This window comes from Rhinatrema bivittatum, chromosome 7 (genome assembly GCF_901001135.1).
Source record: "Rhinatrema bivittatum chromosome 7, aRhiBiv1.1, whole genome shotgun sequence".
Classification (NCBI taxonomy): Eukaryota; Metazoa; Chordata; class Amphibia; order Gymnophiona; family Rhinatrematidae; genus Rhinatrema; species Rhinatrema bivittatum.
The window spans coordinates 107,792,461-107,805,502 of record NC_042621.1 but is presented as its reverse complement, the minus strand read 5'-3'; the positions used below and the strand labels follow the sequence as shown (position 1 = coordinate 107,805,502).

At 48.7% G+C, this 13,042-nt stretch overlaps 1 protein-coding gene across 1 annotated transcript in view; it reads left to right on the top strand.

Moving 5' to 3' along the window:
* The window catches only part of AARS (alanyl-tRNA synthetase), a 163,333-nt gene that overhangs the window by 20,071 nt on the left and 130,220 nt on the right, over nucleotides 1–13,042 (top strand). Inside the window, 1 exon segment of the mRNA XM_029608901.1 lies at nucleotides 2,379–2,534. Coding sequence (XP_029464761.1) covers nucleotides 2,379–2,534 — 156 coding nt within the window.

Here is a 13,042-nt window from a genome sequence, read left to right as displayed (position 1 = left end):
ACCCAATCAAACACCTTCTCAGAATCAAATCCAATAGCAAGGGCTTCTTTATGATAATTACAGGTGTAAATAGCTGTGAGCAATTTAATAATATGAGAGCTGACTGACCTCCCCTTAATGAAGCCTACCTGATGTTCCGAAATGAGAGATGGGAGAACTTCGCCCACCCTATCCGCCAGAATTTTTGCCAGAATTTTCAGGTCACAGTTGAAGAGTTAAATGGGTCTGTATGAGGCTGGAGATAGCGTATTCTTCCCAGGCTTAGCCAACACAGTAATAGGGGCTTTGTTAAAGTGAGTAGGGAAGGAACCACACTGTAGAGCATCTCTATAAAAGGTTAGCGGGCCCACTAGCTGTGGTTTTAACAATTTGTAAAAATCATATGAGAAGCAATCTGGTCCTGGGGCTTTCCCTGCTTTACTGCTACTAATCACATTTAGAATTTAAAAGCTTGAATGGGTCTGTTTATAAAGAGAAGATGTGCCTCCGATAGCTTCGGAAGAGGAAGATTCTGTAAAAAGGAATCTTCTGCTTGTTGTCCACCCAAAGCATCATCTGTATAAAGAGCTTCATAGAAAGTTTTGAAAAACAAACATTTCAGCCTTATTGGTATCATTGGGTCACAGAGTCAAATTTCTGAGCCTTGTCCACAGACTCAAAGAAGCAAACTCGATCAGCATGCCATACTTTAAGCCTGGCTGGGAACTGAAGTGTAAACTTGATCTGTTTCTGAAACAATGTGGTACAGGTTGGAGAAAAGCCACGGCGAAGCATTGAGACCCGAGCAGAGTAGTCCTGGAAAATCCGCACCTGTTGTGAATTATAGGAAAGGTCTGGGCATTTGCGATATGCTTGTTGTAAAACCTGCTTGTGAACAAAGTTCAGAAGTTTTGCTATCATTATTCTTGGGCAATACTCGCGCTCTTTCTGGGGCCTAAGCGATGTGCTCTTTCAATTTGAATGACAGATTTTAACTCTGGGATGTTCAAAGTGTCCTGCAGCCAGGACTCCAAAAAAGCCCTCAGATTTTTATCTTTAATCGATTCCGGAAGACCGACAAAACGGAGGTTAGACCTTGGAGATCTATTCTTGAGGTCATCTATTTTCTCCGCTTGTTCCGACACTGTCTTCTAGGGTCGCCATCTTGGCAGTAAATGCTAAAGAGCCATCTTCCAGGCGAGAAATGCGACCCTCGACCTGTTCAGTCCGTGGACTAAATCGGTCAGTGCAGTTTTTACCTCTGAGCTGTGCAGAGATTATGTGAGGCTGCTAGTCTGTGTGAAGGGATTGTGTATGTGTGAGACAGAGCCTGGGCTGCATGAGAGAGACACATAGGTAGCCTGTGTGAGGATGTATGTGTGAGAAAGGGAGCTTGTGTGTGGGTGTATGCAAAAGAGAGAGGGCCTTGTATAAGGGGATATGTGTGTGCAAGAGAGTGAGGGAGCCTGTATATGAGTGTGTGTATGTGTACTAGTGAGAGGGAGCCTGTGTGAGGGGCAGTATTGAGAACGGGGTCAAACTCTGGGACTGGTAATAGAATGGAAGAGGCTGAGCCTAGAGGTGGAGGGGAGAGATACTGGCAGGTAGAGGAGATGGGGCCTGAGAGGGCAAAGTGGCCAGGGGAACAGGGAGAGCGAATGGAAGGAATACTCTTATAGTGAATTTCTAGGGAAATTCTACTCAAAATATTTAAAATTCTGCATCTCTAAGTAATAACTTTTTTTTTCTGTATTAATTTAAAGTGTAATTACTTAGACTGTCATGTAAATTGTGTTATTTTGACCAATATAAAGTTTGCAGAATTTTCAGTTTTTGTGCGCAGAATTTTAAATTATTTTGCGCAGAATTTCCCCCAGGAGTAATACTTCTTGAAAGCTAATCGTGGGTGGATTGAGTTGATCCAGTGGGGAAAAAAAAAGTATTATCTACAACTTGTGCTGACCTTTTTTTTTTTTCATATTTAAGTGGATTAAGACAGCAACCACAATAATGTGTGGCTAGGAAAAATGTTTTTATGATTTGTCTTGCAGTACTACAATGCATGTTGAAGACCATAATAATTTAGGGCCATAATTTAACTTGTGTTAAAAAGGGTCAGAAGGTGCCAGTGACCTTTCCAGGAATGACATTGGAGTTGAGATTCCCTTATGCCAATAAGTTTTTGAATGTACGAATGAGAAAACTATGAAGTGAGGCTGAACTGTTTGGACAACAGGAGAAAAAAAAATATCATTCAAGCTGCAATGGCTGTAGCCTTAAGGAAATTTGGTTTTTAGAATATCCTAGACATGAATTCCTGCTAGCAGGCAGAATAAGCTCCAAAGTATTAAAGCAAAACCAATGTAAAGTATTAAACTTTTTTCTCCTTGGCTTTGCAGGTTGCTTCCATCATGGATTTGACATTAACAGCCAGCCAGATCCGACAGAAGTTCATAGACTTCTTCAAGGATAACCAGCATACTTATGTCCATTCATCATCGACTGTCCCCTTGGATGACCCCACACTGCTATTTGCTAATGCTGGCATGAACCAGGTAGGGCTTCACGGTCTTCCTCTACTGTTCAGTCAGCAGCTCAGAGCACAATATTAATTTCAATGACAGTTTAAAGTTGCACATGTCCGGTCTGGAGATTCCAGCCAGAAAGTCAGAGGTTTGTTCCACAAATTTTAATTTACTGACTAGATCAAATGTTTATGGGTATGCAGCACTATTCATCTGAAAGAACTAAACATATAAAAATACTGTGTGGTATAGCAGTAAGTTTCTCCCTTCTTATACCTGTTGGGTTTCCTTGGCATTTGGTTTTCATCTTGTGAAGTCCTCCCATTTAAAAGAAGTGGGAAGACATTGGGTGTAGTGTTCAAGAATAGATACCAGTTTGCAGTCATTTTACTGGTAAAGGATGGCTATATCTTTCAAATAATGGCTCTGTCCTTACTCCCTTGACAGTGACTTTCTCATTTCCAAAACAGCTAAAGGAAGGGCAGCTGGTAATTTCCAGGATTCTCTAGTACAAGACACCTGTCAGTGCCCTGGCAGGATTGGAAACAGTTATGTTATTAATAAGGATGCTGACTTCTGCCCACAAAACCAGTGTATTCTCACTTTTACTAATGTTGACAGCTTAGCGTTGGAACAGGCAATAATTTTATATATAAAGGATATTAGCATGTTCACTGTATGAAGGTGAGGCTGTAATTCAATATCTGTGACTCTGCTTTGATGCTTCTGTGACATGAGGGAAGGATCAGGGCTCCAAAAATGTGTAAAAAAAAAAAAATAGATGGCAGGATGTGTGTTTAGTTTCTCTTTCTGCAATCCTCATTCCCTGCCAATAAGCCCCAATTAGCTATCCCAGCTTCTATCAAAGGCCGAGATCCAGGGCCCCATCAGTCCTGCCACTTCCAAGTGTATCCTCTTGTATTTCTGTGTAGCGTGGAAGGTGACAGTCTTCCCATGGCTTCTCAGGGAAGAGAGGAGGGAGGGAGGGAGGGAAGCAGTCAAGCAGATGGCAGCATAACAAAAAGGAAGGCTCCTTTTGCAGTGGTGGGAGCTATTTTCTGCATTGTCACCACTTGGAGATTTTTGGTTGCCATTGGCAACCAGGCAGCCATAATTTTGGAACCCTGTCAGGGTCCAGCACCAGAATACCCTGCATGTGTCTAGCTAGTCATCTTCAGCAGTGCTTGTGGATGTGTATAACTAATTTAACTCCTCTTCCAATGATTGCTGCCTGCTAGTGGGAAGCATTCATTCTTCATTGCCTCTTGCTGCTGTCTTAGCTTTGTGTTAAGTTGAATAGAAACAGAGAGGCTGATATTGGCAGATAAGCACTAGCTTCGCTTATTTATGCCTGCAGACTGTACTGTCGCACGTACTCGCTCTGGTCTTCCCCCTCTACTGCCAGCCACTAAGATCCTATAGTGTTTGTGCCATGTGTGCTTGAATTATGGCCCTAAATTATTTTCTGCTGTGTTTGAGGTGAAATGTGGGATTGTGAATTTGTGGCCACAGCCTCTGTTTACAAAGATGCAGTGCTGCGGCATCTGGGGAGGGTAAGGGAGTACTTATGCACTGGTTTTTATTTTTTTGATTGGCAACAATTGGAGCATGCCCATACATTCATGTTTCACTTCTCCTTGACTTGGTTCTTGGCCTCAGCAATGCTGCTTTCCTTTTGTCCTGACTTTGTTCCAGGCAGTTATTCCTGTCCACTGTTTTACCAAGAAAAAAGGTGTTGCGATGCCACTCGCGGGGCCCATTCCGCAAGCAGCCTCTTACCTAGCCCGTCGCCGCCTGCCGTGCCTTGCAGCAGGAGCTGCTGCTTCTCTTGCTGCAAGCCGCCGCTGCAGGTCTTTGTCTGCCTGCGCGGCTGGGAGCCGCCGCCACTGGTGCTCTTCGCGGCATGGGGTGCCGCTGTTGACTCTGTCTCCTGTGCAGCAGAGGATCTGCTGCCAACACTGTTCTTCGTGGTGTGGGGTGCCACCGCTGTTTCCACCCCCCTGTGCCCTGGGACACCGTCGTTGCCTCCCCCGCCTGATGCCACGTGTCTCCCTTCTAGTTTTAAAGGGCCTGTAGCAGGAAAAGCCCCACGGCCCCAATTGATGATGTCATCACCTTGTACTGCCTTCAGCCCTATAAAAGGGCTCTCCATCAGTTCCTCAGAGCCTTCTCAAGGAGTTCATGGTCGTCCATGGTGTGCCTTCCTTCAAGGTCTTCTGAGGTCATCTTCTGTTTAGATGGTTTTCATGTTCCTTGTTGGATGTTCCAGATCCTCTTGTTCCTGTTCCAGTTTTAGTTCCTGGTCTCTCTGTTCCTCGTTGAATCCCCATCATGTTGCTTGTTCTGTGTTCCTGGTCTCCTGCTGGTTCTTTGTCCAGTGTTTTGAATCTTTGTCTCATCTGAGTCTTCAATCAAGTTCCTGATGTTCCTGTCTTCGTTCCAAGGTCAGCCTTCTGATTTCTCCCTCTTCTTTCCTCTAGGTGTGCCAGCGTCGTGGTCCATGACCAGCCATAGGCAGCTGTGTAGGGCCCTTCCTGGCACAAGGCCTGTTTCCAAGACCATCTTCGCTGGATAAAGTCCTCGGAGTCCATCCTTGTTTTTAGAGTTCTAGGTTTCCAGTCAAGTCTCGGGTTCCTGTTCATGTTCCAAGTTCCAGGCTCAAGGAGCTTGTCTAGCCAGCAGATCTCCCATGTTCCTTGTGCCAAGCCTCATTCCAAGTGATGTTCGGACTCCTGTCCTCCTCTGAGTCTCTGTCCTAATCCTGTCCCGCTCCCCGCATGGTCCGTGACCAACCTGTGGCAGGTTATGTAGGGCGCAGTGGGACAGTGTGGTCTATAACCAGCCCATGGGGGGGGGGGGGGGGGGTCGGCCTATGTAGGGCACGCTGAAGTGCAGTGCCCTGGGCAGCTGGACTCCTCTTGTACTTGACTCTCCATCTCTAGTTCCAAGTCTCCTGAGTCTTCATCAGAGTTCTGTCATGCCGTGTCCTGTCCTCTGCCTTCATCTGTCCTGATGAACAAGCTGTTCCAAAACGGCAGGTCCGAAAGGGCTATCGAGTGGCTGGAGGGTTACCCCAGAGACCAGCATTGTGTTGGGTCTCACTCTGTGTGTACAGGCTCAACAGAGGTCTGAGTGTACTTTGTTCCAAGCTACGTTACAAGCCCATTCTGTTCCGGAATTGCTTGCCTTTCTTGGAGTCTCGCCCTGAGGTTGCGCAGGACCCACTTTTCTCGAGCAAGCGACCGCATTCCCCGTGCTCGCAACAAAAGGTCTCACTAATAGAGGGCTCAGTTCAGTTGGTACCACTTGATTTTGAGAAGATGAGATGAAAGAGCACAAAAAAAATTATAGCGCTTCCCTGTACGAACCCGGATCAGTCCAGACCCTGGGTTATGTCCCCCTTCCAGCAGATGGAGTCAGAGCAAAAACTGGAAGGACACCCACTTATAAGCAGGGGCACTCTCTGCGTCCCCTCAGTATTTCCTCTGACTCAGCAGATGAGGGTTACACCTGCAGTTCCCCCTCTGTGTGAAGAGAGAATAGTGTTTTTCTTCCTTATTTGATTCTCTCTCTGATGTGGATGGAGCAAGTTTAAAAAAAAAAAAAAAAAAAAGTCATAGACAGAGATTAGTGTGAGGGATTTCTTACTTACCAACCCCTCAGCAGTCCTTCAGCTTGCAGATGATCTCTGGCTTTCGGCTCATTTCTCCAGGTTGGGGGCTTATGTTTTTTGACTGTTGGGGTGAGTTCTCTCTGTTCTATCTATTTTACAGGGATTTTCTTCCTTTTTCACTAGGGGTGTAAGTTGATGGTCCAACCTCTCCCCCGTCGGCCTGACTTGCTGCCCTGAGAAGTCGTTTGCCTCGGGGCAGCACAGACAGAGAAGCGGCATTCCTCTGTCAGGAAAAAAAAAAGTTTGTTTTGGCAGCACCTGGTGAAGCGCTTTGAGTCGGGGCCGGTTCAATCGCGTTCTCCTTCTGCCTTGTTTAGGCAGTGTTTAAGGATGAATTTTCCTCACAGCTATTTCCTTCCCCCTATGCCACGGTCGACGTGATGCAGTGCCTGTAGAGAGCTCGCTTCGAGGCTCTCCCGGACTGGGCTTTGCAAGAGGTGTCTCCCCGGTGGGGAAGGTCCCTCGAGCCCAGGAGCGCGTCCTTCTTTGTGCGGCCATGCATGATCGCTGTCTGGGAGGACGGCCCTGTTCCCAGACAGCGCGGGAACGGTGGCCATTTTGTCTGCAGGGGAGCCGGCACCATTTCATTAGGAGGACAGTGCAGACCTCGGGTGTTCGCCCTTCCCCCCCCCCCCCCCGTCTTGCTCCCGGCCCACCTCCCAGATGAGGAAGCCCCCCACGTCTGTGCCCCCCCCGGGGATTGTACTGGAGCCATTCTCAGCAGAGTTTATCCTCCTTTTGCACAATGCATATTTGGCTCGGCAGAGCCAGCCCCAGGATCCAGCGTCCGTTCCTCCCCCCCCTCCCCCGCCCCCCGCAAGGTGCCCAGGTTGGTGGATCCTTTACCTGTGCCACCCCCAGCAGTGCCTCAGAGTCCTACAGGGGCTGTCACTGTCCAGAGGCCAGGAGGCTCCCAGGAACCAGTTGGCGCTCAAGGGCCCTCCCGAGTTCGGTTGGTGTCCCCTCCGGTCATCCAGAACGCAGATCCTGCTCCAGACCCGTCAGGGGACCCAGATCTGGATGATCCAGGGTCCTAGGCACAAATGGAAGGAGATGCCCCTGCATTTTGCGCCTTTTTCAGCAGGGACGAGCTCGATCCCATCATCCCACATGTAGTGGACGAATTAGACATTGACCGTGCTGCGAAGCTCACGGGTCCAGAGCGTGAGTAAGCTGGGAGACCCCGTTCTAGCAGATCTTCGGCCTCCAGCCAAGACCTTTCCTTCTCATCCAACGATACGGGAATGGGACACTCCGAAGGCATCGCACCGGGTAGGCAGGGCCATGAACAAGCTTTATCCGGAAGATTTTCTAGAGCTCCTCAAGCTCCTGAAGGTTGATGCTTCCGTGACTGCGGTCACGAAGAGAACCACCATTCCGGTCACCGGAGGTGCGGCCTTATGGGACGTTCAGGATAGAAAGCTGGAAGTCTATCTGAAGAGGATTTTCGAAGTCTCCGCCTTGGGCGTTCGGGCGGCGGTCTGCAGTTCCTTCATGCAAAGAGCAGGTCTCAGATGGGTTCAACAGCTCCTGGGAGCTCAAGATCTCCCTCCAGAGGAAGCACAGCAAGCGGAACGCCTAGAGGCCGTCATTGCGTACAGGGCGGATGCTCTGTACGATCTCTCTATATGATCTTCTGCGAGCGCTAGCCCGCTCCATGGTCTCGGCGGTCTCGGCAAGGCATCTTCTCTGGCTCCGCAACTGGTCGGCGGATGCTTCCTCGAAGGCACAGCTTGATTCTCTGCCCTTCAAAGGTAAATTACTCTTTGGTGATGAACTGGATCAGATGATTAAGTCTCTCGGAGAGAATAAGGTACACAAGCTGCCGGAGGATCGGCCTAGACAGGCCAGAACATTCAGAAGCTGCTTCCGGGGTCAGCGTCTCTTCCGACAGTCCAGAATGGTCAACCAGAGACTGCCCTCCTCTCGGTCCCAAGCCTGGTCTCATTCCTTTCGGGTAGACGTCCAGCTCGGTAAGCACTCTCCCAAGGAGGAGCGGCCAAGCCTAACCAATGAAGTCTTGCCAGTCCACTCCCCCATTCCCAAGATAGGAGGACTCCTATCTCTCTTCTACGAGGAGTGGACCAAAATCACCTCAGACCAGTGGGTCCTGGATATTCTAAAAGAAGGCTATGCCTTAGAATTTGCGCAACTCCTAAGAGACAGGTTTCTTTTCTCTCCCTGCGGGCCTCAGAAGAAGCAGGCGATCATCTGCCAGACATTGGATCGACTCCTCGGCTTAGGAGCCATCCTGCTGGTCCCGCTGTTAGAACACGGGGTAGGCCATTATTCTGTCTACTTCGTGGTTCCCAAGAAGAAAGGCTCTTTCCGCCCCATACTGGACCTCAAGATGGTCAAACAGAGCTCTCAAGATCCCTCATTTCCAGATGGAAACGCTACGCTCTGTCATTGCGGCTGTGCATCGGGGGGAGTTTCTAGCCTCCTTAGACCTGACGGAGGCCTACCTTCACACCCCAATCCTACGGGATCATCAATGTTTTCTTTGCTTCAAAATCCTCGGCCAGCACTTTCAATTCCAAGCCCTACCATTTGGACTAGCGACCACACCCCGTACCTTTACCAAGGTAATGGTGGTGGTGGTGGCGGCGCTCCGGAGAGACTGTGTTCTAGTCCATCCGTACCTGGACGATTGGCTCATCCGAGCAAAATCAGAGTCCCAGTCGGTCGGCAAGGTCCTGCACCTCCTCCACATTCGAGGATGGGTCGTCAATTTTGCCAAAACCTGTCTGGTCCCTTCGCAGGAGCTTGACTTCCTGGGAGCGCACTTCAACACCAAGTTGGGCAAGGTTTTTCTCCGCCAGGACCGAGCGCATGCTCTCCTGGGCCAGCTACAGTGGTTTCATTGCCTCTCGCCCCCGACAACTTGGGAATATCTGCAGGTCCTAGGTACTATGGCTTCCACTATAGATCTGGTTCCGTGGACATTTGTGCATATGTGTCCTTTGCAGAGGGCGTTGCTTTCCCGCTGGAAGCCTGTGTCCCAGGATTTTCAGGCACCCCTGCCGCTACCGGAGGTGGCCAATCACAGCCTCTCCTGGTGGCTCCAGCTGGACCATCTGTTACAGGGGATGGAGTTGGAAATTCCTCAATGGATCATAGTAACCTCGGATGCCAGCCTCTCCGGTTGGGGGGGCAGTTTGTGGCAGGACCTCCACACAGGGACAATGGTCAACAGCGCAGGCGGCCTGGCCTATCAATCGCCTGGAGACCAGGGTGGTTCGACTGACCCTGAGGCGGTTCCTTCTTCTCATTCAGGGCAGGGCTGTAAGAGTGCTCTCTGACAATGTGACCACAGTGGCTTTTATAAATCGTCAGGGAGGCACAAGGAGTCACCACGTCTCGCTGGAGGCGGACAGTCTGATGGACTGGGCAGAACGCCACCTCTCCCGTCTGGCAGCTTCGCTTATAGCCGGGGTTGACAATGTCCAGGCAGATTTCCTGAGCCATCAACGCATAGATCCAGGGGAGTGGGAACTCTCAGAGGAGGCAGTGGAGCTCGTTTTCGGCAAGTGGGGAGTTCCTCATCTGAACCTCATGGCCACTCACCAGGATGCGAAGGCCCCGCAATTCTTCAGCTGCAGAAGGGAGCATGGTGCGGAAGGCATGGATGCTCTGGTTCTGCCATGGCCTCCCAAGATCTTACTCTGTTTCCACCATGGCCCATGATCGGGAAGGTACTGCGAAGAATAGAGTCCCATCGGGGATCCGTGATTCTGATAGCTCCAGAGTGGCCTCGAAGGCCATGGTTTGCAGACCCGGTCAATCTCGCAGTGGAGGGACCCATTCGGCTCTGACATCTGTCGAATCTCCTCCACCAGGGTCCCGTGTTTTTCGACCAGGCAGATCGCTTCTGTCTTGCGGCCTGGCTTTTGAAAGGCGCCGCCTGAGGAGACTGGGCTACCCGGAGGATGTTATTTCTACATTGCTTCGGGCGAGAAAGACTTCCACTTCCGTTGCCTATGTCTGGGTCTGGAAAGTATTTGAAGCTTGGTGTGAAACGATGATGGTTCCTCCTCAAGCGTCGGTGCCACAGGTTCTCTCCTTTCTACAGCAGGGACTGGATAAAGGATTGGCTTACAAATCCCTGAGAGTTCAAGTGGCTGCCCTTGGTGCTCTGATTCCTCACTGAGAAGGCGCTATTATATCGTCCCACCCGGACATAGTCCGTTTTCTGAAGGGTGTGAAACACGTCAAGCCACCGGCGCATGCAGTAGCGCCTTCGTGGGACTTAAATCTGGTTCTTCGGATCCTCGCCAGACCACTTTTCGAACCTTTGAAGAGAGCTTCTCTGAAGGATCTCACACTCAAGACAGTATTTTTAGTGGCCATTTCCTCTGCCAGGAGGATTTCGCAGCTTCAAGCCTTGTCCTGCCGGGAACCTTATCTTCATTTCATTGACTCAGGAGTCTCTTTGACCACAGTGCCGGCCTTTCTACCTAAGGTTATGTCGCCTTTTCATTTGAATCAGTCGGTGGTGCTTCCATCCTTCTCGGACGAGGATTCCAGGGAGCTCCGACGCCTCTATTTATTTATTTTTAATTTTTTATATACCGAAGTTCTTGTAGGGACTACAAATCACTCCGGTTTACATAAAACAAATAACTGCTCAACAGAGAGCGGAGCTTTACATGGAACCGTAGAACATATGGAACAGTATAACTGTTTGACAATTTAACATAGTACTAAATAAAGAAATAATAGTTTAACTGGAAACATAAATAAAGAGTATAATATTTTAAATATGAAGAAGTATAACTATTTAACGTAGTAATAAATAAAAAATATAAGCAAAGCCAAATAAATATAAGAAAAAACGGGTCCTCATTCGGTACTTGGAGGTGACGAATGATTTCCGCCTCTCGGACCATCTGTTTGTCTTATGGCACGGCTCTCAGAGGGGACACAAGGTGATGAAAACCGCCATCGCCTGGTGGTTGAAAGAAGCTATCTCTTCGGCCTTCATCGGCGCAGGCAGTTCCTCCCGGACGGTGTTAGAGCTCATTCACTGCAGGCTCGAGCAGCATCTTGGGCAGAAAGTCGTTTGGGTTTCTCCACAAGAAATATGTCATGCGGCGACTTGGAAATCTTTGCACACTTTTGCGCATCATTACTGGCTGAACCTCCAGGCGCTGGTCTTTGGCTCTTTTGGTGCTCAGATAATTCGAGCCAGGCTTTCAGGGGCCCATCCTGTCTAAGGGAAGCTTTGGTACATCCCGGATCAGATCTGGACTGATCCGGGTATGTACAGGGAAAAGAAAATTATTCCTTACCTGCTAATTTTTGTTCCTGTAGTACCACTGATCAGTCCAGACGCCCACCCAAAAGTTAGCGTCAGACTGACGGACGGCTCGATTACTCAGCTCAGGTTTTTCAGTACTATTCGGCAGTTTGCTGATCCTTCTTTTTGCAAGTTGATGTTTCTGGATGTTTAGTTACTTGTTCCAGGGTAGCAGTTTTTCTGTTTGCATATCTTGCTCCATCCATTGCATTCTTTCTTGCTTTGATATACTTTATACTGAGGGGACGCAGAGAGTGCACCTGCTTATAGGTGGATGTCCTTCCAGTTTTTGCTCTGACTCCATCTGCTGGAAGGGGGACATAACCCAGGGTCTGGACTGATCCATGGTACTACAGGAATGAAAATTAGCAGGTAAGGAATAATTTTCTTTTAGCAACTGCTAGATTCCAACATTGTGTTCGCCTGGTCTACAATAAGAACCAGAAACCTGGAGCCAGTGATGACAGAATGTAGCCACTAGCATCAGGGGCGGCTCAAGGCAATTTGCTGCCTGAGGCGAAGGATGAGATAGCGCTCCCCCTTCCCTTTTCCACAGCCCCCATACATGCATACACACACTCATTCCCTTCTCTCTCTCTTCCATACACACATGCACCCTCTAATGGCAACTTTTTAAATATTTGGAAGCTTATCTTGCTAAATTATAGCCGGATAAGAGACATTCTGGCTCATGACTAACTTATCCGGCTAACTTACGGTAGTTAATTTTAGTTGTAACCAGCTGCAGGTCTAAAGTAATCCAGTCTTGTGTGACAGATAATTTGCTACTTAACTGGATCTCTTTAAAGAGATTCGGTTAGGTAATACTGTAAAAAAAAAAACCAAAACAAAACCCCAACAACTTATTTACTTGCAAGATTCTCACTCCAGCCCCAATATGTTCAAAATGGCCCTGAGGGCTGAACAATACCAACCCCCCAAACTCCTTCAAAGTGTAAAATTAGTTGGAGGGGGAGAGAGTGGCTTAAATTGTTGCTTAAATTTTGAAATGGCACACTGCTACCCCGTCATGCACCCTCTGTCAGGGATACCCCCCAACCCACCTGGAGCAGAAAAGCTCCTGCCAGGAGTGAGGTGACATCTTATCTAATCCCAGCGCTTCCAGAGCTGCTCTGAAAGACAAAGCGCTGGAAGCTCAAGCTTCAGTCTGAGTTGCGCTGGAAATGTAAACTGTGGGTAACTTATGCTTCCAGCGCTGGTATTTCAGGGGCTTCTCTGCCGCAGGTGGGGGGTGGGGAGAGGGCAGGAAAGTGCCATTTTAAAATGTAAGCAACACAGGGAAGGAAGGGGTGGGGAAATCTGAGACAACCCAAAATTAATTGTACTCTTTTGTTTGTTTTTTTTTGCAGGGGGGAGGGGCTGGCACGGTTTGGCCCATCAGGGCCGTTTTGAACAAATTTGGGTCAGGAGAGGGAATTGGGCTACTAACCTGCAAGTAATTTTTTTTTTTTGTTTATTTTGACAATGCTAGCAAGTTATCCTCCTTCCCAAGGCTGGATAACTGTTTAGGTTTACAAGTTATCTGGTTACATGTAGCTGGATAAC